Source organism: Bos taurus, chromosome 5 (assembly GCF_002263795.3).
Source record: "Bos taurus isolate L1 Dominette 01449 registration number 42190680 breed Hereford chromosome 5, ARS-UCD2.0, whole genome shotgun sequence".
In the NCBI taxonomy this organism is placed as follows: domain Eukaryota; kingdom Metazoa; phylum Chordata; class Mammalia; order Artiodactyla; family Bovidae; genus Bos; species Bos taurus.
In genome coordinates, this window is record NC_037332.1 from 114930762 (window position 1) to 114955721 (window position 24960).

The 24960-nt window shown below is 51.2% G+C and overlaps 1 protein-coding gene across 2 annotated transcripts in view; it reads right to left on the reverse strand.

Annotated features, from left to right (window-relative positions):
• Positions 1-1314: 1314 nt before the first annotated feature.
• The window catches only part of SHISAL1 (shisa like 1), an 81470-nt gene continuing 57824 nt past the window's right edge, over positions 1315-24960 (reverse strand). For both annotated transcript variants that reach the window (XM_002687976.7, XM_024992825.2), the window contains exon 5: positions 1315-7155. In XM_002687976.7, the coding sequence (XP_002688022.2) occupies position 7155 (1 nt within the window). In that variant the 3' untranslated portion in view covers positions 1315-7154. The remainder of the gene's footprint in view (positions 7156-24960) is intronic.

Sequence of the window (24960 nt, forward strand, 5' to 3'; positions counted from 1 at the left end):
CCAGAAGTATCCTTTCCAGGCCCAGACCCTGCCGTCCCCCAGGACAGATTGATCTTGTCTCTCCTGTGCCCCCGGCCTGACCACGGCTCCGCGCTGCCCATCGGATCAAGTCTGAGACATTCGACTGGGCACCTGAGATCCTGAAGCCTCTGGAGCCACCACTGTCCGTTCTCATGTTGGCACCCCTGTCGGCAGTTGGAGCCGGAGCTAACAGTGATGGGGGGAAGAGACCACTGGGAGACAGAAGGCAGCTTTCCAGCGGAATCTTTATTCAAAAGGTTATTCTGTCTCCCTCCCAGCACCAAGGCAGGGAGGGGTGTGTGTGTGTGTGTGGTGTGTGTGTGTGTATGTGTGAGTGTGCATGTGTGTGGGCATGAGGCTGCATCCTGGCCTGGCCCTCCTTGCCTGGAAACAGGGGCATGAAAGACCCTCCCCACAGCCTCTCCAAGGATCCTAAACGTACCCCAAGGACGTGCCTGCAGCAGCAAAATAGTGACGTCAACCCTGTCCATCCCCCCAAGCTTTGCCTGGTCCTTTTCTCTGCTCCAGCCAGGAAGCTTGGTGCGGGTGCTGGGGGGAGGTTTGGGGAGGAGGAGGGTGTGTGCTCAGAGTCTGGACCTTGGGGTGGAGCTCAAGTCGGGTGGGCTGAGGGGGAGGGTTTGACTAGCACCTGAGCGCAAAACCCCCGAGCTGAGCTGGACCCACCAGAGGGCGGCCGCTGCTCTGGGCCAGGTGGGAACGATGGGGTTGAAGACTGGGGGAAAGAGGCTCCAGCGTGGCCCCCTTGGGTTGGAGGCACAGAACCCTATTTGCCCAGTAAGCGTGTCTGTCCCTGGTGGAGCGCGGAGGCTGGTCCTCCACCGCGGACCCGCCAGCCTGAGGGCGGGCCCGCTGTTGGGGGGCTGTCTTCCGAGTGGGGCCCGGAAACCCGCTGACCAGCAGAGCCACCTCTGCCTGCATCGTCCACGGGCACGGGCAGGGACGGCGCTGAGTCCCCAGCAACTGTCACTGACCTGCCCGCCACCCACCAGTGCCCCCCTGGGCGGCCCTGTCTGCTTTCCCACCCGGTTCTTGCCCTCTGGAAGGTGGTCATCATCTGCCCTCTCGATCTGCCCTTGGCTGTGGACTCTCTGAAGCTTTCTGGGGGGACCCTGTGTGACCAGCTGCCCCTAACGCCACCCCAGGCAGCTCCTCGGCTGAGACCCTCCAGGCCCTGGGGGTCCACCCTCCTTGATGGATCATCAACAGATGTGAGCGCAGCTGCCCCCTGGGGACATGGTGGAACATGAAAACAAATTTCAGGACAGGGAAGAGTTGATGTGACACTCCTTTATTAAAACCTAAGGACATCTTTATAAAAACTACTGTATATAAAGACAAAAGCAGTGCAACAGCGGTCCGTGTAAAACACATTATTGTTATTACATTATATTATTATTATTAGGAATATTGTTGGTTTTTGGTTTTCCCGGTTATCAGCTCTCAGAGAGACCCCATGCCTGCGCATGTGAAACGGGGGCTTACAGGAGAGAGACACGTCTGTCTGTGCCCTTGTCCAGCTGGGGGCAAGGGGGTCCCGCCTGGTCAGGGGCACTGGGCCCCTCACCCTCGCAGTCCTCTCTTAGTTACTGCCCATCACCTAGACTCTGACTGGCTAGCTGACCGTGACATAGCCCACTAGCTTTAACCCAGAAGATGGGGAAGAGGCAGGAAGGAACCAAGGTGAGAACCCGAGGTGAGGCTCCAAGAAGAGACTCTCTCAGGGTCACCAGTTTGGGTCCAGTTGCAGCCACGCCGGATGCCCGCAGAGGCCACGGCATCTGCAACTTTTGGTCACGCGCGTGGTGACCCTCTTGGGGGTTCACTGGCTTCGATGGGATCCTGCACATTTCAGAGAGCACTTCAGGGCAATTCACAGGGCAGCTCACTGCACCAACCCAGGGGCAGCTGTTCACAGCGCCGTCTATAGAAATGGTGTCCCCTGGAGGCAGGCACTGCAGCAGCCCTGACTTTCAGTCCATCAAGGGAACATGGTCAGGGCTTTGATGGGAAGATAGGAGTTTTAGGTGCAGTGTAACTGACAGTCAAAGCCGCTGACTCACCAAGCATCTATCTAGCACCGACTATCTGGCAGCGTCTTGGACTGGAGGCTTGGGGGCAGGGGGAACAATGTCACCTCCAAGGTCACTTATTCTCCCTGTGGATTTGAGCATTCCTAACCATCAGGCACAGCAAGTCATTTCACAGGAGGTCCCGGCCTCTCCCTCGGACACAGCGGGTTCCCCCGCCTTCTCCATCTGCAGCAGGAACTGTTCCCAGAGGGGCGCTGGGTAAATTTTTGTTGAACAGATGAATGAACGCACGTACGAGCAAAATGGATTTTCTAGACTCTTTTGTCTCACCTGACTGTTCAACTCAACTTTTGAGTGTTCAGGCCACGGGCCCCAGAGCTGCATACGATCACTTAAATACCATCTGCCCCTGCATTTATGCCCTCAGGAGTTGCTGGGGAGCTTGGAGTCGGTCACACGGTCACACGGTGTGAAGTGTGGGTTTTCCAGAGGGGACAGGATATCACCCCAGCCTGGTGGTGAGTTCTGGGGCTGCAGATGGCAGTGACCAGAGTGTCATCCAGTCACTGGGTGGGCGGCTGCCCCGCTGACCTTTCAGAAGGCCATTGAGAACAGGCAGAGGCTATCTGAGGCTCACTGATGAGTGGTAAGATAAGAATCCCCCAAAGTTGCTGCAGAGAGGGGGGCCAACCCAGACGTCTGTGTAATGACATGGCTGCCCCTCAACACTGACAAGCAACACCGCCAGCATCTCTGCTTGAGGCTGTCAGGTCAACTGGGGTCACTGCCGAATCTGCAAATTCACCTCTCAGGACCACCTAGGCCAAGACTCCTCCTACTGGTGGGGGCCAATCAGCCAAACTGAAGAAATGAAAATAAACCAATAAACAATTTTTAAAAGCCTGAGACTCTGGGAAGCTTGTCTTCTTTCATGGCATGACCTCTAGTAGACACACTAAATGGGGTGTCAGAGGAGCCAGGAGACAGGGCTTGAGCAGGGATTGTGGTCTGCAGAGATAGCCAAGTGGTGGGACCCCAGCCTGGTGTGGGCAGGGGTCTGGGCATCTGCTGGGTACATGGGAGATGGTGCCAGGTCCAGCCACACCCATAATCTCAGTGGAATGGCCTCAAGGGAGCCAGAAAGCTTCTCTTAAGAAGACTGCCAATCCCACGCCTGGTCATGTTTTCCCTGATGCCCCCAAGTCCTTTCCAGCCTGGGGGCTGAACTCGCCTGAAGGTGTTGGATGAAGAAAGGAAATGCCACCACTCCAGGAACACTAGCCGCCTACCTGCTATTTCGCTATAAAGCGTCAGAGAGATGGGCTCTACCTGCAGATTCATGTGTGTTCACGTGTGTGCGTGCACACGCGTGTGTGTATGTGTTTTCAGTTAAGGACTGTTTCCTATGGGTCCCGGTCAGCATCAGATGTCGGGCGGGCATCTGGCGGTCCCAGGCCCTCCGGTATAGCAGGCTGCTCCTTGAGCTGCAGGGGGATCTCCGAGGTTCAGGCGAGGGCAGAGAGACCCATGGGTGCTACCAAGTACTGGTTCTGCGTAGAGATTCCAAAACGCACAATCACACTAAACACAGACGAGAAGGAAAGCATAAAACTGCTTGTGATAACACACGGTTCCCAGTGGGAAAAAGTCCTTACGAATACAAGGGGTTAAGGACAGATTCCTCAGCGGATATATTGCCATCTTCTTTCTCTTCTTTTTTGTTTTTCTTTCCATAGTATTATTATTATTGTTGTTGTTATTTTTGCAAAGTACGTGGTAATAGCCAGAAGCTCACAGTAAAAAGTAAAAGTAGGCAGCTTGAAAAAACAGGTTTGGGAGTCACTAAAAAACACTAAGTCTGTAAATCTCTACTTGAACCTGTTGCTACCCTGAGCATCTTCTTCTCAGGGGCGCTCTACTCACTGGCACGTCTATCTGCCATGGTAGGATGGGACAGGTTTTTGCCAGGGTGGCCCATCCCCTGGGGGCTTTGAAGACCTGTGGACACCAGGAGGGACTGAACGGCATGCCTGCCTTTCAAATGGGCATTCACACCACCCACACGGCCCCCACCCCTCAATCACTCCAGCCACGGCCCCCACCCCACACACTGGACAGGTGAACCTCAGAGAGGTGAGGCGACTTGCCCAAGACCGCCCAGTGGGGACGGGGCAGGGCTCTGGGTCCCCACGCTCTGCCCCTGCATCCCAGGCTGCCCCGCTGCTTTGCTGTCTGTGATGGCTGCCGAGCTACATGGTGAGGGGCCCCCTGCTTACAGCAGAGCATTCTGATCCCTTACCGGCTGTGACCGTGAGCACCCAAGGGGTCATCAGTCCCTCCTGGAGAGACCTCTGTGGGGCCAGGAGCAGCGTCCTGCAAGTTCTCAAGCTAAGTAGCACAAACCAGGGGGCCGCAGCCCTTGCTGGCCTCTGTGACAGTGACCCTGGGCCTGGTGTTTGTGGCAGGGAGGCAGGGCCACCAGCTCCCTCTTGGCAGAGGAAGTGTCTCCATGTGAACAGCTGCATGAGCTCCACCCGGAACCTCAGGAAGCTGGAGATGCAAGCCCCTTAAACACCTGGTCCAACCCCTTCCTTTTAGAGATGGGGCAACAGACAGTAGAGGAGGCACAGGACTTCCCGAGGCCACCCTGATCTCCCTACAGAGCTGATGTCAGTCTGGGCCCGTGCCCAACCCCCTCCCCCCAGCTGTGATTTCTCTGACTCCCAGGGTTCTGTGCATGGGATGCAGGTGTGGGCTGATCCAGCTGTGCCGAATGGCTGCTGAGCAACCCTCCATGGCAACAGCTGCTCCACTTGGACAAGTCCCCGGGGCAGGTCCGGGGATGACTCAGCATCCAGGGTGAAGGAAGCAGCGCTGATCCCTAAGCAAGAGCCAGGCAGAGGTTCTCCAGCTTGGCCTCCACCAACTGTGGCCCTGGGTTCTGGCAGCACTGTCTGGAGGAGATGAGACTCAAGCCATAGGTCGGGGTCTTCCTCAGCTTGCCCTTGTGACCTTGGGCAAGTCACTTGATCCATCTGAGTCTCAGTATCCTAGTCCATGAAATGGGAAGAGTCCCTTCTCTATGGGGTTGATGAGCCAGGCTGGATGCAGAATGCTGATGCCCTTGAAATGTCCTTCTGCTTTATCAGAGGGTGGGTGTTACATCTGTCCCGCTTCAGGTGTCTCAGTGAACCACAGTGTCTGGGCTCTCACTTGCCTCTCTTCCCATCTTTCTTCTGCATCCGTGCCAGCCTGACTTTCTCTTGGTTCCTTGAGATCATCAAGCTGGTTGCTGCCTCGGGGTCTTTGCACTAGCTATTCCCTCTGCCTGGAAATCTCTTCCCTCTTCAATGTCCATGGCTGGCTCTTGCTGACCATTCAAGTCTGGGCTTAACTTGCTCAGAAAGGCCTTCCCCGACTAGCCAAACTTAACCCTCACGAACCCCATTTTGACTGAATTCTTGGCTTAGGGCTCACTGCTGTTACTACCTTCCTATTCACTGCTTATTTCTCCCCTGTCCTCTCCCCCAGCTGACCAGTACCACGGGTCTGCCTGCTCTCTGCCACGTGTGATGGATGGAGGGTCTGTTGGAGACATTGGGTCTAGCTGAGTAAAGGTACTTGAGCAGAGGAGCAGGGACCCACCCACCTGGGTGCTGGGGGAGATTCTGGCATCACTAACACCAGCGGAATGAGGGTGTCTACACTGCCAGTTTGGCCTTCAGGGATTTATGTGATCATTTCCCAGATCATGCCCTTCCACGTGTGCGCCCTGGGGCAGTGGGGTCGATGGCGGTGGTGGTGAGCTCAGTGGACAGATATTATGAACACCCAGGTTTGCATGGAAGTCTCGCCTTAAGTGGGAAGGGCTTCTAGAACCTTCCCTTCTGGGTTTCCATAGTGCTCATCACTCTGTCCAGCAAAGATTTGTGTGTCTCTTTCTTCCCTCTGGGGGTAAGGAGGAGGCCTGTCTGACTCAGCTCCTTTCCAGATCACTGCCCAGCAAGCCTGATATACAGTAGGTGCTTAAACAGAATATGCTGTAAGAGGGTCCTGGGGCAGCAGTGGTGGAAAGCTTGGGACAATGGCCCATCCACTGAGGAGCCACTGGGGAGATGCTCCAGGGACTGTACTGTGGGTACCCTGGGCTGGGGAGCTTTGCCTTTGGGTTCTTAGACCTCTGAGGTCAAGCCGAGAACTGGTCTCCTCCCTGGGCTGGGGAGCTTTGCCTTTGGGTTCTTAGACCTCTGAGGTCAAGCTGAGAACTGGTCTCCTCCTGGCTGTGAGACCCAGGCCATTTCTGCAGGGAGTTCATCCTACTCACTTCCCAAGTGATGAGAGTGGGTGTGTGTGAAGACAGTCTACTGCCTGCCCCGTAGATGGCCTGAGATGTGTCTCTCATTATCACTGTCATTACGGGAAAAAAATTCCATAAGAACGCATCCCCACTGGCATTTCCACATCCCAAGCACCCCTGGAGGCACAGTGGGGCTGTACCCCATGCTTGCCAACTCCATCTGGCTCACAGCTGCCAGCAAGAGCTGGCCGGGACCCCCACCACAAGCGGACCCAGGCCCATCAGAGAACTTGGGGGACCCCAATAAAACCAATCAAACAAAAAGACACCCCTAATCATACACACGCACACACACTCACGCACACTCACATTCAAAATTCTGACATGGATAGGCCCACGGGCCACGACTGGAGGGAGCAGGGGCAAGGGAGCCATGGACAGGATGCACAGGCCTGAATCCTTCTGCTTCACTTGGCCTGAGCAGCCGTGTCGGTCATCCTGAGTCCACAGTGGTGCCACCTCTCAGAAGCCACCAGCCCAAAGTGGGACTATTGCTCGCAGACGGATGGCTCAGAAGCCCCTTCCTGCACCCTGGCCCGCCACCACTGTTTGCTTCTAGTCTTAGAAGTCCAAGGAAGGGGGTTTGGGCACAGGTAGCATTTTCTCCTCCAGCACCGCCACAGCCGTCTTGGCTCTCCCTGGCGTCTTGAAGTTGTTCTTCTCAGAGGCTGAGCCGGGTGCTTTGGGTCTCACCTCCCCCATCCTGAGGCACGGCAAAAGGGTTTTCTAGGAAAGCAGAAGGGAACAAAGTATCACATGGTGTCTCCTCCATGGGGACATTTCTGTCTGGCCTCAGTGACAGGAAACCTCAGTACAGGTTTTCCTCTGTACACATGCCATCTTTGTCTCCTAGACACAGAATTGTTTGACTTTAAGGCTGGAAGCAAGAAAAGCAGGTCTGCCATCACTATGGTTCCATACAGCACTACTGCCTCTGACTGAGTGAAGTCACTCCGTTGTGTCCAACTCTTTGTGACCCCATGGACGGTAGCCTGCCAGGGTCCTCCATCCATGGGATTTTCCTGGCAAGGATGCTGGAGTAGGTTGCAATTTCCTTCTCCAGGGCATCTTCCCCATCCAGTAATTGAACCCGGGTCTCCTGCACTGCAGGCAGACTCTTTACCATCTGAGTCACCAGGAAAGCCTCTGGCCCAAGCAATAAGATAAGAAAAAAGCATAAAGAGTCAGGAATGAAACAGAAAAACCCTAATTACCATTATTGGCAGATCATGTACATAGAAAACCCAAGAGAATCAACAAGCTAATTATTAGAACACAGGGTGCAGATATAAAGATACAACTTTCAATCTGTAAGACATCAGATCAACTTACAAAAACCAACAGCGTTTTTCTGCCTCAGTGACTACCAGGGTTATTATAATGTCTTGGCTTAAGACAGTCTCAGTTAATACTTATAATTTTCAATACTGTTCCCCTTTTATCCTCAAAAGTACTCTACTTTGGATATTAAACCATATGGTCACCCTTGTTATAACAAATAGAAGATATTAAGAACAGATGCCAATGACATCCATAATAAAAAATAAAAGAAAATATTATGAATCTTGGAGTCACACCACTGAATATGACCATTATCATAAAAACCATGGAGAGGAAACCAGAACAATGCTGGCACCTGGATGGGTCAACAGATCATTGGGAGAAGATCAGGAGAGTAAACATCAGCCCATGATTGGCAGAGTTGAGTTGCCATTGTCCTTTCTCTCCTGGAGGTCACCTCCAAATAAGGATAACGAGGAAAAGAAACACAAACTCCATCTGCAGCAGACACAGTAAACCCCCGGTCCTATATCCATTTATAGGAGCAATGACCCAGTCACAAATATTCAGCTTCCCATATTCCCTTGCAGACAAGGGTGGCCACGTGACCCACTCTGGCCAATGCCGTGTAAGCTGAAGTCTCCTGGGAAGGGAACGTGGATCCAGAGAAAGAGCACGAGAATGGCAGACCTTCACTGCTGCGGGAGGAGCGGGAAGGGAGCAGGAGGAAACCTGGCTCTGGTGACAGCCCCAGAACGTCTGCCTTCACACCACGGTAGCCGGGCTTCTGCTACATGTATCTGATTGGACTGCAAGGAGGTCAAAACCGTCATTCCTAAAGGAAATCAACCCTGAATATCCATTGGAAGGACTGACACTGAAGCTGAAGCTCAATTACTTTGGCCACTTAATGTGAAGAGCTGTCTCACTGGAAAAGACCCCAATGCTGGGGAAGGCTGAGAGCAGGTGGAGAAGAGGGCGACAGAGGATGAGATGGTTAGACAGCATCATCAACTCAATAGACATGAGTTTGAGCAAAATCCGGGAGATACTGAAGGACAGGGAAGCCCGGCAAGCTGCAGTTCATGGGGTCACAAAGTGTCGGATATGACTTAGCAACTGAACAACAGATAAATCATTTTCAATCAAGCTCTAGTGTGTGTTTCAGGGTCAAGGGTGTGGAGTTGATGGAAGGGCTCTGACTGAGCCAGTAAAGCCCATGTTTCCAGAGTGAGTGATGCTCTGAAGGGCAGAGCCAACACCCCAGTATGCATTACTGGGCTCTGGGCAAGAAGGTCTGTGGAGTTGTCTTTTCTATGTCACAAAACTGAGCCAGGTCCCCCAATCACCTGCTTTATCTTTCTCCCTAGACTTATCTCAATCCAGCACACCAAATATTTTACTTACTGGCCTAGCTTATCATTTGTCTCTCCCAACTAGATAATAAACTACATGAAGGTCATGGCATTGGTGTATTGTGTTCATTTTTGTTTTGCCAGGGTCCGGAACAGTAACTGGCACACTTTGTTGAATGAATGAGTGAATAAAGAATTTAAGGCCCAGATGAATCAGATTTTAAATATAAAGTCAGCAGAAAAACATTTAAAACACATTTTTTAAATTGTAGCTCTCATGAGCCCTTCTTGCATAAATTAATAGAGGATACTCATAGGATTTCACATGCTAGCAAGATAATGCTCAAAATCCTTCAAGCTAGGCTTTGATAGTATGTGAACCAAGATGTACAAGTTGTGTTTAGAAAAGGCAGAGGAACCAAAGATCAAATTACCAACATCCATTGGGTCATAGAAAAAGCAAGGGAATTCCAGAAAACCATCTACTTCTACTTCATTGTCTACGCCAAAGCCTTTGACTATGTGGATCACAACAATCTGTGGAAAATTCTTAAAAATATGGGAATACCAGACCACCTTACTTGCCTCCTGAGAAACCTGTATGCAGGTCAAGAAGCAACAGTTAGAACTGAACATGGAACAACAGACTGGTTCAAAATTGGAAAGGGAGTACGTTAAGGCTGTGTATTGTTACTCTGCTTATGTAACTTTGATGCAGAGTACATCATGCGAAATGCCATGCTGGATGGAGCTCAAACTGGAATCAAGATTGCTAGGAGAAATATCATTAACCTCAAATATGCAGATGACACCACCCTAATGACAGAAAATAAAGAGAAACTAAAGAGGCTCTTGATAAAGGTGAAAGAAGGGAGTGAAAAAGCTGGCTTAAAACTCAACATTCAAAAAATTAAGATCATGGCATCCTGTCCCATCACTTCATGGCAAATAGATGGGGAAACAATGGAAACAGTGACAGACTTTATTTTCTTGGGCTTCAAAATCATTGTGGATGGTGACAGCAGCCACAGAATTAAAAGACGCTTGCTTCTTGCAGGAAAAGCTATGACCAACCTAGACAGCATGTTAAAAAGCAGAGACATCACTTTGCTGACAAAGGTCCATATAGTCAAAGCTTTGGTTTTTCCAGGGGTCACGTAAGGACGTGAGAAACAAAGTGAAGTTGCTCAGTCGTGTCCGACTCTTTTTGACCCCATGGACTGTAACCTACCAGGCTCCTCTGTCCATGGGATTTTCCAGGTAAGAATACTGGAGTGGGTTGCCATTTCCTTCTCCAAGGGATCTTCCCGACCCAGGGATCAAACCCGGGTCTCCCACATTGCAGGTAGATTCTTTACCGTCTGAGCCATCAGAGAAGCCTGATGTGAGAGTGGACCATAAAGAAGGCTGAGCACTGAAGAATCAATGCTTTTGAACTGTGGTGTTGGAGAAGACTCTTGAGAGTCCCTTGGACTGCAAGGAGATCAAATCAGTCAATCCTAAAGGGAATCAGCACCGAATATTCATTGGAAGGACTGATGCTGAAACTGAAGCTCCAATACTTTGGCCACCAGATGTGAAGAGCCCCTGATGCTGGGAAAGACTGAGGGTAGGAGGAGAAGGGAGCGACAGAGGATGAGATGGTTGGATGGTATCACCAACTTGATTGACATGAGTTTGAGCAAGCTCCAAGAGATAACGAAGGACAGGGAAGTCTTGCGTGATGCTGTGCATGGGGTTGAAAAGAGCTGGACATGACTGAGCGACTGAAGAGTAACTCTGGCAAGTGGAGTAACTCTGGCAACAGTACTGGCAAGGACAGTCTGTTTAACTGTAGGACCATGTCTGAAACTAATGTACTGTGACTGTAATAAAAAAAGAACAAAAGAGATAACAGAAAACTGATATAAACTATAGGAGGGAGGTGGAGGTCAGAGGAGGGAGGTAATATATGTAAACTGTCTTCTGTGTTTATAGCTAGAAGTCCAGAAAATCGTTTCGAGATGGAAATAATATTAGAGGTACAAAGGCAAATGGAAAAACTAATATAGTCAGCTAAAATCACTTGATGGAAGAGGGAGAAGGAGAGGGGAAAGTAGAAATATTCTGATTTGGGCATCACTCATAGTAGGGAGAAAATAAACATTGTCTAAAGAAACAGAGGATTAAAGGTGTCATATGACAGTATAATTATGAAGATAACTATGGGATGAAAAACACAGCCTTCCAAATTGTCAGAAGACATATACACAAAAAATAAAACAAAGAAAACAGAGAGCATATGGTGAAAACTGACAACCCCCACAAAAGCTATAAAAGCAGAAAGCATACCATAAACTATGATGCCAGAACTAAGGCTAAATGTAGCTGCCATATTAGTAAATGTTAATGAGCCATACACACTTGCTAAGAAAAAAAGACTGAGACTGGATTACAAACAAAAGTCACTAGGGGTAGAATGATTCGGAAAGGTTTCCTGTAGTAGGATGGGTAGATGACGGAAAAGTTTTAGAGACGGATGGTTGTGAAGGTTGTACAATGAATGCACTCAATGCCTGTGAAAAGCACAGTGGTTAAAACGGTAAATTTTGTTATGTGCTTTGCCGTAATTACACAAGAAAACATGGGCAGAAACAAAACAAATGCAAACCAACAACGAGTCCCCGAGCATCGCTGGTCCCTCTCGCTCTCTCAGGTCCACCACCAGCCCACCAGTAAAGCCTGCAGGTGTGGCCATCAACCCCGCCCTTCCTGCCTCCTGCATCGATCCTGCTGTGGCCTCCTCACTAGCCCAGCCCTTCTGTCTTTTCTCCATACAGCAGCCAGAGGGGTCCAGTGAAAATCCACGGTATGTCGGGCCATGTCACTCCTCCACTCAAAACTCTCACTGGCTCCCATCTCACTCAGAGTAGAAGCCAAAGACTGTCCATGCTGTCCTCTCTGGTCGCACCCCTCATCTTCCCTCTTCTGTTCACTCTGCTGCAGTCTCGATGGCTCATTCTACGTGTCAGCCTGACTGTGCCGTGGGGGTCGTTGCTGTTGTTCAGTTGCTCAGTTGGGTCTGACTCCTTGGGACCCCATGGACGGCAACAAGTCAGGCTTCCCTATCCTTCCCCATCTCCCAGAGCTTGCTCAAATTCATGTCCATCGAGTTGGTGATGCCATCCAACCGTCTCATCCTCTGTCGTCCCCTTCTCCTCCTGCCCTCAATCTTTACCAGCATCAGGGTCTTTTCCAATGAGTTGGCTCTTTTCATCAGGTGGCCAAAGTATTGGAGCTTCAGTTTCAGAATCAGTCCTTCCAGTGAATTTTCAGGGTTCATTTTCTTTAGGATTGACTGGCTTGAACTCCTTGCTGTCCACCGGACTCTGAAGAGTCTTCTCCAGCCACAGTTCGAAAGTATCAGTTCTTCAGTGCTCAGCCTTCTTTATGGTCCAACTCTCACATCCATATATGACTACTGGAAAAACCATAGCTTTGACTAGGCCATCCCATCACTTCATGGCAAATAGATGGGGAAACAGTGGGAACAGTGGCTGACTTTATTTTTGGGGGGGCTCCAAAATCACTGCAGATGGTGATTGCAGCCATGAAATTAAAAGATGCTTACTCCTTGGAAGGAAAGTTATGACCAACCTAGACAGCATATTAAAAAGCAGAGACATTACTTTGTCAACAAAGTTCCATCTTGTCAAGGCTATGGTTTTTCCAGTGGTCACATATGGATGTGAGAGTTGGACTATATAGAAAGCTGAGCGCCAAAGAACTGATGCTTTTGAACTGTGCTGTTGGAGAAGACTCTTGAGAGTCCCTTGGACTGCAAGGAGATCCAACCAGTCCATCCTAAAGGAGATCAGTCTTGGGTGTTCATTGGAAGGACTGATGTTGAAGCTGAAACTCCAATACTTTGGCCACCTGATGTGAAGAGCTGACTCATTGGAAAAGACCCTGGATGCTGGGAAAGATTGAGGGCAGGAGAAGAAGGGGACGGCAGAGGATGAGATGGTTGGATGGCATCACCAACTCAATGGACATGAGTTTGGGTAAACTCCGGGAGTTGGTGATGGACAGGGATGCCTGGCGTGCTGTGGTTCATGGGGTCGCCAAGAGTCAGACACAACTGAGTGACTGAATTGAACTGAACTGACTGGGCCATGGGGGTGGTGCCCAGATATTTGATCAAACACGGTTCTGTGTGTGTCTGTGAAGGTGTTTCTGGATGAACTTCCCCTTTGAATCCGTAGACTGAGTCAAGTGGATCACCCTCCCCAAGGCAGATAAGCCTCTTCCAATCCACTGAAGGTCAAGGAACAGCCAGGGGAAGGGAGGGTTCCCTTTCTGCCTGCCCATTTTTGAGCTGGTCATCAGTCTTTTCCTGCCATCAGACTTGGGACTGGCATTTGCACCACTGGCTTTTGTGGTTCTCAGGCCTTGCAGACTCGGACCACACCAGGCCATCAGCTCTGCTGGGTCTCCAGCTTGCCACCTACAGATCTTGGAACTTCTGCATCTCCAAATCTGCAGAAGCCAATGCCTTAGAGTAAATCTCTTTATATATATCTCTGTGTAGATCTTATACATTCTATCTATATTATAGAGATATCTATTTATATAGAGATATCTATCTATATCTAGATTTATATATAGAAACCTACATCTGCATCTTCACTCTATCTATATCTATCCTGTTCATTGCGTTTCTCCAAGAACTTGGACCAATTTAGCACCTGCACCAGCACACTGCCATCTCTTCTCCCAGATAAACACATGGCTGTTGATGCTTTCAAACTGTGGTGTGGAAAAGACTCTTGAGAGTCCCTTGAACTGCAAGGAGATCAAATCAGTCAATCGTAAGGGAAATCAATCCTGAATATTCATTGGAAGGACTGTCGCTGAAGCTGAAGCTCCAGTACTCTGGCTACCTGATGCTAAGAACTGACTCACTGGAAAAGACCCTGATGCTGGGAAAGATGGCGAGCAAAAGGAGAAGGGGGCAGCAGAGGAGGAGAGGGCTGGACGGCATCACTGACTCCGTGGACATGAGTCTGAGTAAACTCTGGGACTTGATGATGGACGGGGAGGCCTGGTGTGCTGCAGTCCATGGGGTCACAAAGAGTCGGACGCAACTTAGTGACTGAACAACAATATTCCCTCATGTCCTTCAAGTCGCCCATTACTGAGAGCCTTCTGACCACCCCTTCAAAAGCTGGAGTCCACAATCAACTCTCTCCCTGCTCATGGGGTTTTTCTTCCTAGCACTTATCACCATCTGACACTCCGTGCATTTTACAGATGCATTTTACATCATCTTTAGGCTCCATATAAGTAGGACTTTTCAGTGCTTCTGACCCACTACCCTGCCCCCAGGACCGACAACGACACTTGGTACAGAGCAGGTACTCCATAAAGATGGAGGGGACGGACAAATAACAGAAGAAAGAGGGGCCTACCCGCTCAACTCTGTCCAACAAAGTCAGGAAACTCTGATGAGATGGGTGAATTTCCAAGAAAATAGAAATTACCCAAAGAATCTCAGAAGAGAGAATCTAAACAAACCAATTGCCAAGAAGAAAGAAACTGTCCAATCACAAAACCAAAGTTTATAATGAGAGGCATGCCAATGAAAGCCATAATGGGAAAGCGTTCCAGAGCACAGACCAGAGGAAACGTCCACATTCCTCCACTCAAGCAAGTCCCGCAAAGGTCGGAAAGGTTGAGAGAGCACCATGTGTGTGCTGGTTTGCGGGGGCGGGAGCCTCTGCCTTCTGCGCTGGTGGGAAGGACATCAGTTCACCTCTGGAAGGCAGCTTGGCACATACCAAAGTCACAGATGCACACGCCCTCTGACCCAGTAATCCCACTTAACCATCATCCAACAGACACACCCACAAGGGCAAAATTCTTCTAAGCTCATTTACTGCAGCACTGTGGGTACGAGTCGAAGATTAGGATCAAAGACTTGTCCATCATTCGGGAACTGGTTCAGAAACAAGGGCTTCCATGCAAGGGAGACCAAAGCAGGACAGTGGCATCTGGCAGCCCCTGCTGGTGGCATCTTCTGCCAGGCCTGGGCTGCGTGCTGGGGTACAGACCTGCCGGGCATGGGCCCAGCCCTCCAGGACTCAGAACCAGCGGGGAGCTGCACTGGGACCCCAGAACAAAAGCAACAGATCCAATCAAATCAGCCCTGAGAGCCTGGGGGCGTGGCCTGGATGAGGGCGGGGACTCAGGGGAAAACTCATTGTGGGAAGTGGGCGAGGGCACTCCAGGAAAGGGAGCTGCCTTAGCAGAAGCCAAGCAGAGGGTCGCAGCGGGTGACATGGGATCTTCCAGGCGGCGTGAGTCTAGGATCAGCTCATGCGTGACCCCAAGTGCAGACAAGATCCTTCTTAATTCCAGGCAAGGCCAGTGTCAGGGCTGCTGTGATGGGGGATTTCTCCTGGACCAGGCACTGTCCCAGCACTTTCCAGCCTCATCTCACTTTGCTTTCCAAAAACCCTAGAAAATGGGACTTTTACTTCCTCCATTTACAGATGAGGAAACCGAGGCAAAGGGAGGTATTGTGATTTGCCCAGAGTCGCAAAGTTACTGGGGAGACAAGAGGAGCACCTGGCAATTTGAATAACAATGAACACTTCCAAAAGGCTGAGATCAGATCAGATCAGATCAGTCCCTCAGTCGGGTCTGACTCTTTGCGACCCCATGAATCGCAGCACGCCAGGCTTCCCTGTCCATCACCAACTCCCGGAGCTCACTCAAACTCACGTCCATTGAGTCAGTGATGCCATCCAGCCATCTCATTCTCTGTCGTCCCCTTCTTCTCTTGCCCCCAATCCCTCCCAGCATGAGTCTTTTCCAATGAGTCAACTCTTCGCATGATGTGGCCAAAGTACTGGAGTTTCAGCTTTAGCATCATTCCCTCCAAAGAAATCCCAGGGCTAATCTCCTTCAGAATGGACTGGTTGGATCTCCTTGCAGTCCAAGGGACTCTTAAGAGTCTTCTCCAACACCACAGTTCAAAAGCATCAATTCTTCGGCGCTCAGCCTTCTTCACAGTCCAACTCTCACATCCATATATGACCACAGGAAAAACCATAGCCTTAACTAGACGGACCTTTGTTGGCAAAGTAATGTCTCTGCTTTTCAATATGCTATCTAGGTTGGTCATAACTTTCCTTCCAAGGAGTAAGCGTTAGAATGACTCTTCTCCTTCTTCTCCAGTGGACCACATTCTGTCAATGACCACATTGACAGAATGTGGTCCACTGGAGAAGGGAATGGCAAGCCACTTCAGTATTCTTGCCTTGAGAACCCCATGAACAGTATGAAAAGGCAAAATGATAGGATACTTAAAGAGAAACTCCCCAGGTCAGTAGGTGCCCAATATGCTACTGGAGATCAGTGGAGAAATAACTCCAGAAAGAATGAAGGGATGTAGCCAAAGCAAAAACAATACCCAGCTGTGGATGTGACTGGTGATAGAAGCAAGGTCCGATGCTGTAAAGAGCAATATTGCATAGGAACCTGGAATGTCAGGTCCATGAATCAAGGCAAATTGGAAGTGGTCAAACAAGAGATGGCAAGAGTGAATGTCAACATTCTAGGAATCAGCGAACTGAAATGGACTGGAATGGGGGAATTTAACTCAGATGACCATTATATCTACTACTGCGGGCAGGAATCGCTCAGAAGAAATGGAGTGGCCATCATGGTCAACAAAAGAGTCCGAAATGCAGTACTTGGATGCAATTTCAAAAAGGACAGAATGATCTCTGTTCGTTTCCAAGGCAAACCATTCAATATCACAGTAATCCAAGTCTATGCCCCAACCAGTAATGCTGAAGAAGCTGAAGTTGAATGGTTCTATGAAGACCTACAAGACCTTTTAGAACTAACACCCAAAAAAGATGTCCTTTTCCTTATAGGGGACTGGAATGCAAAAGTAGGAAGTCAAGAAACACCTGGAGTAACAGGCAAATTTGGCCTTGGAATACGGAATGAAGCAGGGCAAAGACTAATAGAGTTTTGCCAAGAAAATGCATTGGTCATAACAAACACCCTCTTCCAACAATACAAGAGAAGACTCCACATGGACATCACCAGATGGTCAACACCAAAATCAGATTGATTATATTCTTTGCAGCCAAAGATGGAGAAGCTCTATACAGTCAGCAAAAACAAGACCAGGAGCTGACTGTGGCTCAGACCATGAACTCCTTATTGCCAAATTCAGACTTAAATTGAAGAAAGTAGGGAAAACCACTAGACCATTCAGGTATGACCTAAATCAAATCCCGTATGATTATACAGAAGGTTAAGATTCGGTAATAATAATGGCTTTGGGTAAAAGCAGAGGAGTCAGACCAGCAACAGGACTAATTGCCAGGTGAGCTGCAGATAAAGCCCCCTCAGCACTGATAAGAGCTCCCCTGGAGACCAGGAGCCAGGCACCGGGGACTGGAGTTTTCAGCTCAATTTCTAGAGCATTCTCACAGGAACTTTAGAGGTTACCATACTCACACTGTTACCACATCTCAAAGAAAAGAACAGTGCAGGACCACTGCAGGGCTAAGAGGGCAGTCCCCCAACCCCACCCCAGTGCAGCGCTCTCAACAGCAAAAGATGTGGTCATGGGGGGCTGCATGGAGGAGGTGTGCTCATGGAATGATGATAGAAAACTACAGGGGGCCGCCCTCCATGCCCCTGAAATAAAGGGCTAAGATGACAAAGACGTGAGGAGCTGGGGGAGAAGGAACTCTTACCCACGACCCGGGGAGGGCAAAGAGGTTCAGCTGCTTAGGGAAACTGACCGACCACACGTGCTGAGGCTGAACATACCCCTTGTCCCATGACGCTGCATGTCCCCCTGGGTGGGCACAGCTCAGGCCCCCAAAGAGGTCCCTGTCCTGATCCCCAGAAGCCGGGGATGTGGCTGTGTGATGGGGAGACTGGTTACCCAAGAGGCCCAGGGTCATCCCGAGGGTCCTTGAAGAAGGGGGGTGCAGGAGGGTCAGAGTCAGAGGAGATGTGCGGATGGAAGCAGAGGTCACAGTGATGCCACCGGAGGAAGGGTCTATGAGCTGTGGACAGAGGCTGCCCCTGGGAACAGATTCTGCCTGGAGCCTCCAAGGGACAAGCTCTACGAACACCTGGACATCAGGAATTCATAAGGCTCCTTGGGAACCTCTGCCCGTCAGAACTACAGGAGGGTACATTTGTGCTGTTCTAAGCCACCGAGTGTATGGTCACTGTTTACAGCAGCCATCAGACACTCCTAAGCACCCAAGAGAACTGTGTCTACCTGTTCACCAGAGCGTGTGGCCATGGGTGTTCAGAGTGGCCTTATGGATAATCACCCCAAGGTGGAAACAACCCAAATGCCCTCAACAGGTGAAGGGATAAGCAGTGTGATATGCCCAGATAGTGGAGTACTATACAGCAGTGAAGAAGAACAGATTCTTGATATGAGCAACGTCATGGCGGAATTCATTTCATCGAAAAAAGTGTTGTGTGAGAGGTGCTGACCCTAGGGTCCACACCATCCAGTTCCAGCCCAGGGAGAGCCTACAATGGGGCAAAATGACTTAGGGGCTGAGTGTCAGAGAAGTGGTACTCAGGGATCGGGAGGAAGCCTTCTGCATGTTAGAACGTTCACCATCTCAGACTGAAGTTCACCAAACTGTACTGTTAAGATGGGCACTTCATGTACTTTAATTGGGAAAGAGTGAACAGCCTCCGGAAATGAATTTCTGGTCTCAGCTTGCACACCCCAATGATGGGGAGCTCACTACCTAGTAAGCAGAGCAGCTCTGCTGTGAAGGAAGGCTGCCTGGAAAGAGGTTCCTCCTCTGCTGACCCCACAACCCGCTTCTGGCCTGCTCCCCTGCTGGCAGCTTGGCCTCCCTCCAGTCCTGCAGACACAGCCAGGCTCCACGACCCCCAGAGCGATCAGGCTTCTCTGGGTCAGGGCTTCCTTTCATCCTTCCCTGCTTCCAGCGAGAGCTGTCAGGAGCAAGGCAGGCTGCAGGCCCCGGGGGTCCCTGCAGACCCTTGGCGAGTGTCCGTGTTCACTCCTACCACCAGCCAGCAGTCACCCGCCTCCGGGAGCTTCCATTTACTTTTCTGCCAAGTGAGGACTTTGCCAAGGTCACAGGAGGCAGAGTGTTAAAGCGCCTCGCACAGAGTGAGCGCTCAGTGCATGGCTGTCTTAAGTGGGGAGAAAAAGTATTTCAAAAGGGGGTTTAGAGACCCTCTAGGGCATTTTTATTTTGCCTTTAGCAAGACATCTTGTTGGTCCTCTAGACAGTGAAGATGGGCAGCTCTGGGTTACCGAGTCTCCCAGAAAAACGAGAGACCATCAAACTTGGGTCTTGTTTGTGGACAAATTAGAATGATTTGGGGTTTTCTAAGGCAATGCTTCATTTTTAAGCATCTAACGTGAAACCTCACTTCCTTCCCCAAAGGGAGAAGCCTGCTGTCATCCTGGGATCATAAGAGGCCTGGCGGATGGGGGTGGTCATGGCGTGTTCGGAGGAGCCCGCTGACTGTATCTCTGCATCAGGCACGGGGCATCTTAGGAGCAGTGGGCAGAGGGCGGGGTCTTAGGTCCTGGCATTTGAGGCTGGGTCCCCACAGCCCTTCGGCCCGACCCTGCTCCTGCAGGATCGCGCCCCTGCAGGCCTCCTGCGTCCCTTCTGCCCCGGGACTGCTCCCCCCACACTTCCTTGCTGGCGTCCCTGGTCCCTCGCCCCACACTCCATCCTCGCCCCAGGTCACCTCCCGCCCCTCCACAGCGCGATTCCGTGACAGGCCCCTTGGCCAAATCCAAGCTGGGATTCAGCCCACATTCCCCACCCTGCCCCCCACCCCAAGCTCCTCCCTGACTTGTCTGCAGCATCACCCCATCCATGCTCACAGGCACCTCAGACTCCAGATGGCTTATCCCCGAACTCAGGCCTGCCCCTGGGTCCCCATCTCAGGAAATCCCACCAGCATCGCCCCAGTGGCTCAGGCCAGAGTCTGGGACACGGTCTTTGGAGCCCCTCATTTCCCCACCACCGCCTCCCCAATCCACAGCCGGTCCTGTGGGCTGTCTGCCCCCACCTCCTCTGCTCTGGCCACAGCCCAGCCTGTGAGCCAGTGCTGGTCTCTGCTGGACTCACTGCCAGGGGGAGCTTCTGAAAAGGCCCCTGACCCTCTCCTGGAGGGCTCCCTCCACCCCTGCATCAGGAGCCTCCTCCTCACCATGACCCTGCCTCTCAGACCCCCGTGTGTCTCCCACCCCTCCCCTCCTGTGCTCCCCTTCTCTCTGCACACTCCAGCACCCTGATTTTGCTTCTGATGCATGAATACACTGCATCTGTCTGCCTCAGTGCCTTTGCACAGGCCACTCCCAGTGCCTGGAACATCCCCTGATCCCACCTCAATCTCCTCCAGCCTCAGCAGCTCACTCCTTTCATCCTACGGGACTCAGCTGCCCAGAGAAGCAGAAGCCGGATCACGGAGGGCCATGGAGGCTGAGCCGAGGGCCTGTTCTTATCCCGCAGGTCACCGGTGCCTCAGAAAGGCTTATGGCCGAGGAGGGCTGCCCGCATGCCTCTGCAGACACAGGGCTGGAGGCCGCTTTGGCAGGGGGAGTAGAGGAGGGGTCCGTGGGGAGCAGTGCCTGGTTCTGGGGACATCATTGCTCACACCCCACACACACCCTCTTGCCCATCATTTCCCCCTCCTGCCTTGTAGCATTTTGCAGGAAGCTCGGGGTCTTTAAACCTCTGCATCCTAAAGGTGAATTTTTAATGCTGCTTTAGTAAATATTTGATGCCGTTGCTTTCCCGGGCGCTCTGCATTCCACATTAAATGCCACAAAGAGCTCCGGAAGCGGTCCTTTTCATCCGCAGCTCTGTCCGCAGCTCCCCTCTCCTCCCACCCCACAAAAGGAAAGCCTCTCTCCCTGGGCTTCCTGCTATGAATTTTTCAAAGCGCTTTCCACATCTGTTCTTGTCCCTGTCCATGTCTCTGTTAGCCAGGTAGAAGGTCGGGGAGGTTTTAAATTGAAAGGCACCATGGAAGCATTCTGTCCCTTCCCTCGACTGACACGGTGAGGACAGTAAGGCTCGGGGAGGGAAGGGGCTGCCCAAGGTTAAACAGCAGTCAGCAGTGTGCTGGGGGAACAAGCCACTCAGGGCTCGTCAGCCACCCTGACTCCCAGCCCAGGGCTCTGCTCCGGGCCCTGGGATCCCCAGCAGGACTCAGACTGTCCTTGCTCTTGCCCAGTCTAGTGGGCACAGAGGGGACAAGAGACCACGTGGTCCTGCCTGTGATGGGAGCAGGGACAGAGGTCCTCCAGGGGCTGGAGGAGAGCGACCTGAGTAAGGTTTTGAGGGTTAAGTAGGAGCCCGTGGGGAGTTGGGAAGGGAAGCCACAGAGGCCAGGCTTGGGTGAGGGTCTCATGGGGTCTGAGACAGGGGTCTGATTCATTCCGTGTCCGTAGTGTGGCCCGGGGCTCAGGGTTTGGTCCACTCTTTTGTAAATCCCTGGGAGGTGAAGGTGCCTCCTGGGAGCGTTTGCACCTTATCCTAGGCTGTCCGTGGCTCCTGGCCCCGGGCCCTGGCGCCATTCACACCGCTGTGCTCCCGCAGGCTGGGTGCCGACCTGCCTTGTTTCTTTCTTCCTTCACCCCTAGCTGCCCTGGCCCCTCCTCCATGCCCCTTGCCCATGGCTCTTGGGTCAGGACCGAGGCGGCAGGAGGGGGCAGAGGGGGCAGAGATGAGTGTGCACACTACACACACATCTACACACACATGCACACCACGCCCAAACCACACCCCTGCGCTCTGCATGCACACATACCCCCACACACTATACGCTATGCATGTACACGGCACCCACACCCGCCTGGCAGCGGGGCCCTGGGCATGGGGGCACCACAGGGCTAAGCACCGGCTCTGTGTCAGGCTCCTAAAAGGCACCCCCTCTGTCCTCTTGGTGCCACTGTTTTCACCGACAAGCAAGCAGGCTTGGAGGAGTGAGTGATTTACCCAAGGTCACAGGCCCCACGGATCTTGTTGGCCGGACCCAAAGCCCTCACTCACGCACCTCGCTGAGCTGCATCCTGGGCCCAGAAAGAGTGGGTCTAGTTCACTCTGGAAGTGCACTTTCAGGGATTTTTTTCCCCAAACCCTGCCCGAGGTATATTCACCCCGAGGCTGAATACCTTGATCTTCCAGGCAAAGCAAGCGGAGGGGCAGGATCGATTTCCGGCCCAACACCGGCCAGTGTTCCCTGCAGGCAGGACTAAACCCGTTTCATCTTTCTACCCCCAGCACTCAGCACCGGCCACGACCTAGTGCCGACCTTGGATAAAGCGCTGGTTGAATAAATCTGGGAGTTCACGGTGCCTGCTGCAGGCTCTTTCAGAGAAGGAAGGGCAGATGGAACCAGAGGGTTTGCAAAGGGATGCCGAGAGGTCTTCTCGGGGGCTGAGAGCCAGATGTGTGGCCAGAGGCCCGACCAGGCTCTGTCTCCTGGCCCCACCCACCCCTTATTCCCTGCACCTGAAGGACCAGGATCTGGGAGGGTGGATGAACCTCCCCCAGAGTCACCTTGTTTCTCATCCTGGCTACTGCTGCTGGGATGTCCCCGGGAGCGCCAGGACCCTGCCTTCACCTAAGAAAACGTCTGCTTCTCCACAGTAAGCAGACCACTGGGGCAGGCAGACCCTGGGAGGTGCCAGCATGAGCCGTACCGCACAGCGGTGAGCTGGTAAACATTTAGCGACCAGTCCTGCAGGGGAAAAGCAGCCTGGTTTGTAGCATTTACTGCCCATTTCTATGGCACAAACATAAACACTGCCAACATGATGTTGCTGAGTGCGGAGCCCCGAAGGGGTGGGTGGCGGTCACCATCCTGCCCGTTTCCACCACACAGATAAGAAGACCTCAAGAGCACAGCGAGGAGCAGACACAGCAAAACAATCAGGAAGTGAAGAGTTTTGAATATCTGCCACCTTTGCGTTTAATAGGATCTACTGAATTGGAAATGTCTATCGTTGAATTTTTATAGTGGCTGTGTTTTACAACAGGCTCCGAAAATGTCTCAAGATTTAACTGCCAGTTCTACTGAGCTTCCCTGGTGGCTCAGCTGGTAAAGAATCCACCTGCAATGTGGGAGACCTGGGTTCAATCGCTGGGTTGGGAAGATCCCCTGGAGAAGAGAAAGGCTCCCCACTCCAGTATTCTGGCCTGGAGAATTCCATGGACTGTATAGTCCATGGGGTTGCAAAGAGTTGGACACGACTGAGCGACTTTCACTTTCACTTTCTGTTAAGGTGGCCCCCCCCAACTCTTGGGTATGTTTATGGGTTTGTTTTATATGTACTAGGAAAAATGTAACTTTTTAAAAAAATTGAAGTATAGTTGATTTACTGTTAGTAATGTTGTATTGATTTACTGTTAGTTAAGTTGTGTTAGCTTCTGGCGTACAGCAAAGTGTTTCAGTTATATGTATATAAACATATATAATGTCTTTCATATTCTTTTCCATTATGGTTTATTACAGGATATTGAATATAGTTCCCTGCGCTCTGCGGTAGGACCTTATTGTTTGTTTTATATGTACTAGTGCGTATCTGCTAATCTCAACTTCTAATTTACCCCTCGCCGAACCCTTGCCTTTTGGTAACTGTAAGTTTGTTTTCTGAGTCTGTGAGTCTGCTTCTGTTTTGTAAATAAGTTCATTGTATCACACTTTAGATTCCATATATAAGTGATGAAAGTGCAAGTCACTCAGTCACGTGCGACTCTTCTCAACCCCAAGGACTTTAGAGTCCATGGAATTCTCCAGGCCAGAATACTGGAGTGGGGAGCCTTTCCCTTCTCCAGGGGATCTTCCCAACCCAGGGATTGAACCCAGATCTCCCACATTGCAGGCGGATTCTTTACCAGCTGAGCCATAAAGGAAGCCCAAGAATACTGGAGTGGGTAGCCTATCCCTTCTCCAGAGGATCTTTCCGACCCAGGAATCAAGCTGGGGTCTCCTGCATTGCAGGCGGATTCTTTACCAACTGAGCTCCCAGGGAAGGGATATCGTGTGACATTTGTCTTTGATACTTCACTTAGTATCATAAGACCCATCTCTAGGTCCATCCAAGTTGCTGCAGATGGCACTATTTCATCCTCTTTTACGGCTAGGTACCACCCCATGTACAGATGCGCCACATTTTCTTTGTCCATCATTTGGTGGCAGCACAGGTTGTCTCCATGTCTGACTATTGCAAATACTGCTGCTATGAACACTGGGGTGCGTGTATCCTCCTAGATTAGAGTTTTAGTCTTTTCCGGCTACATGCCCAGGAGCAGAATTGCTGGATTGTGTGATAGCTCTATTTTTACTTTTTTAAGGAACCTATACACTGTATTCCAGAGTGGCTGCTCCAATTTACACTCCCACCCATCGCATAGGAGAGTTTCCTGGGAAAAAAGTAACCCTGAAATCAAAGATATGAGTGCTTAGAGCAAGTCTGGGTTTTCTTTTTTAAAAAATGGCTTGATTTAAGATCAATAAAAAATGTAGTAAGTAAATAGTACAAGGGAGAGAGGCACACAGGCAAGAGGAACACCCAGGAGCTGAAGTTTAGGAAACACGTGCTGATGGAAATGGCTTCAATTAGTTCCTATTTGGGGGTCATGGTGAAATATGTGGGCACCCCCACAGGAGAGGAGGCTTCCCAGGTGACGCTAGTGGTAAAGAACCCGCCTGCAATGCAGGAGATGTAAGAGACATGTAAGAAGTTCCCCTGGAGAAGGGCATGGCAACCCACTCCAGTATTCTGGCCTGGAAAATCCTATGGACAGCAGAGGCTGGCAGGCTACAGTCCACAGGGTCTCAGAGTTGGACA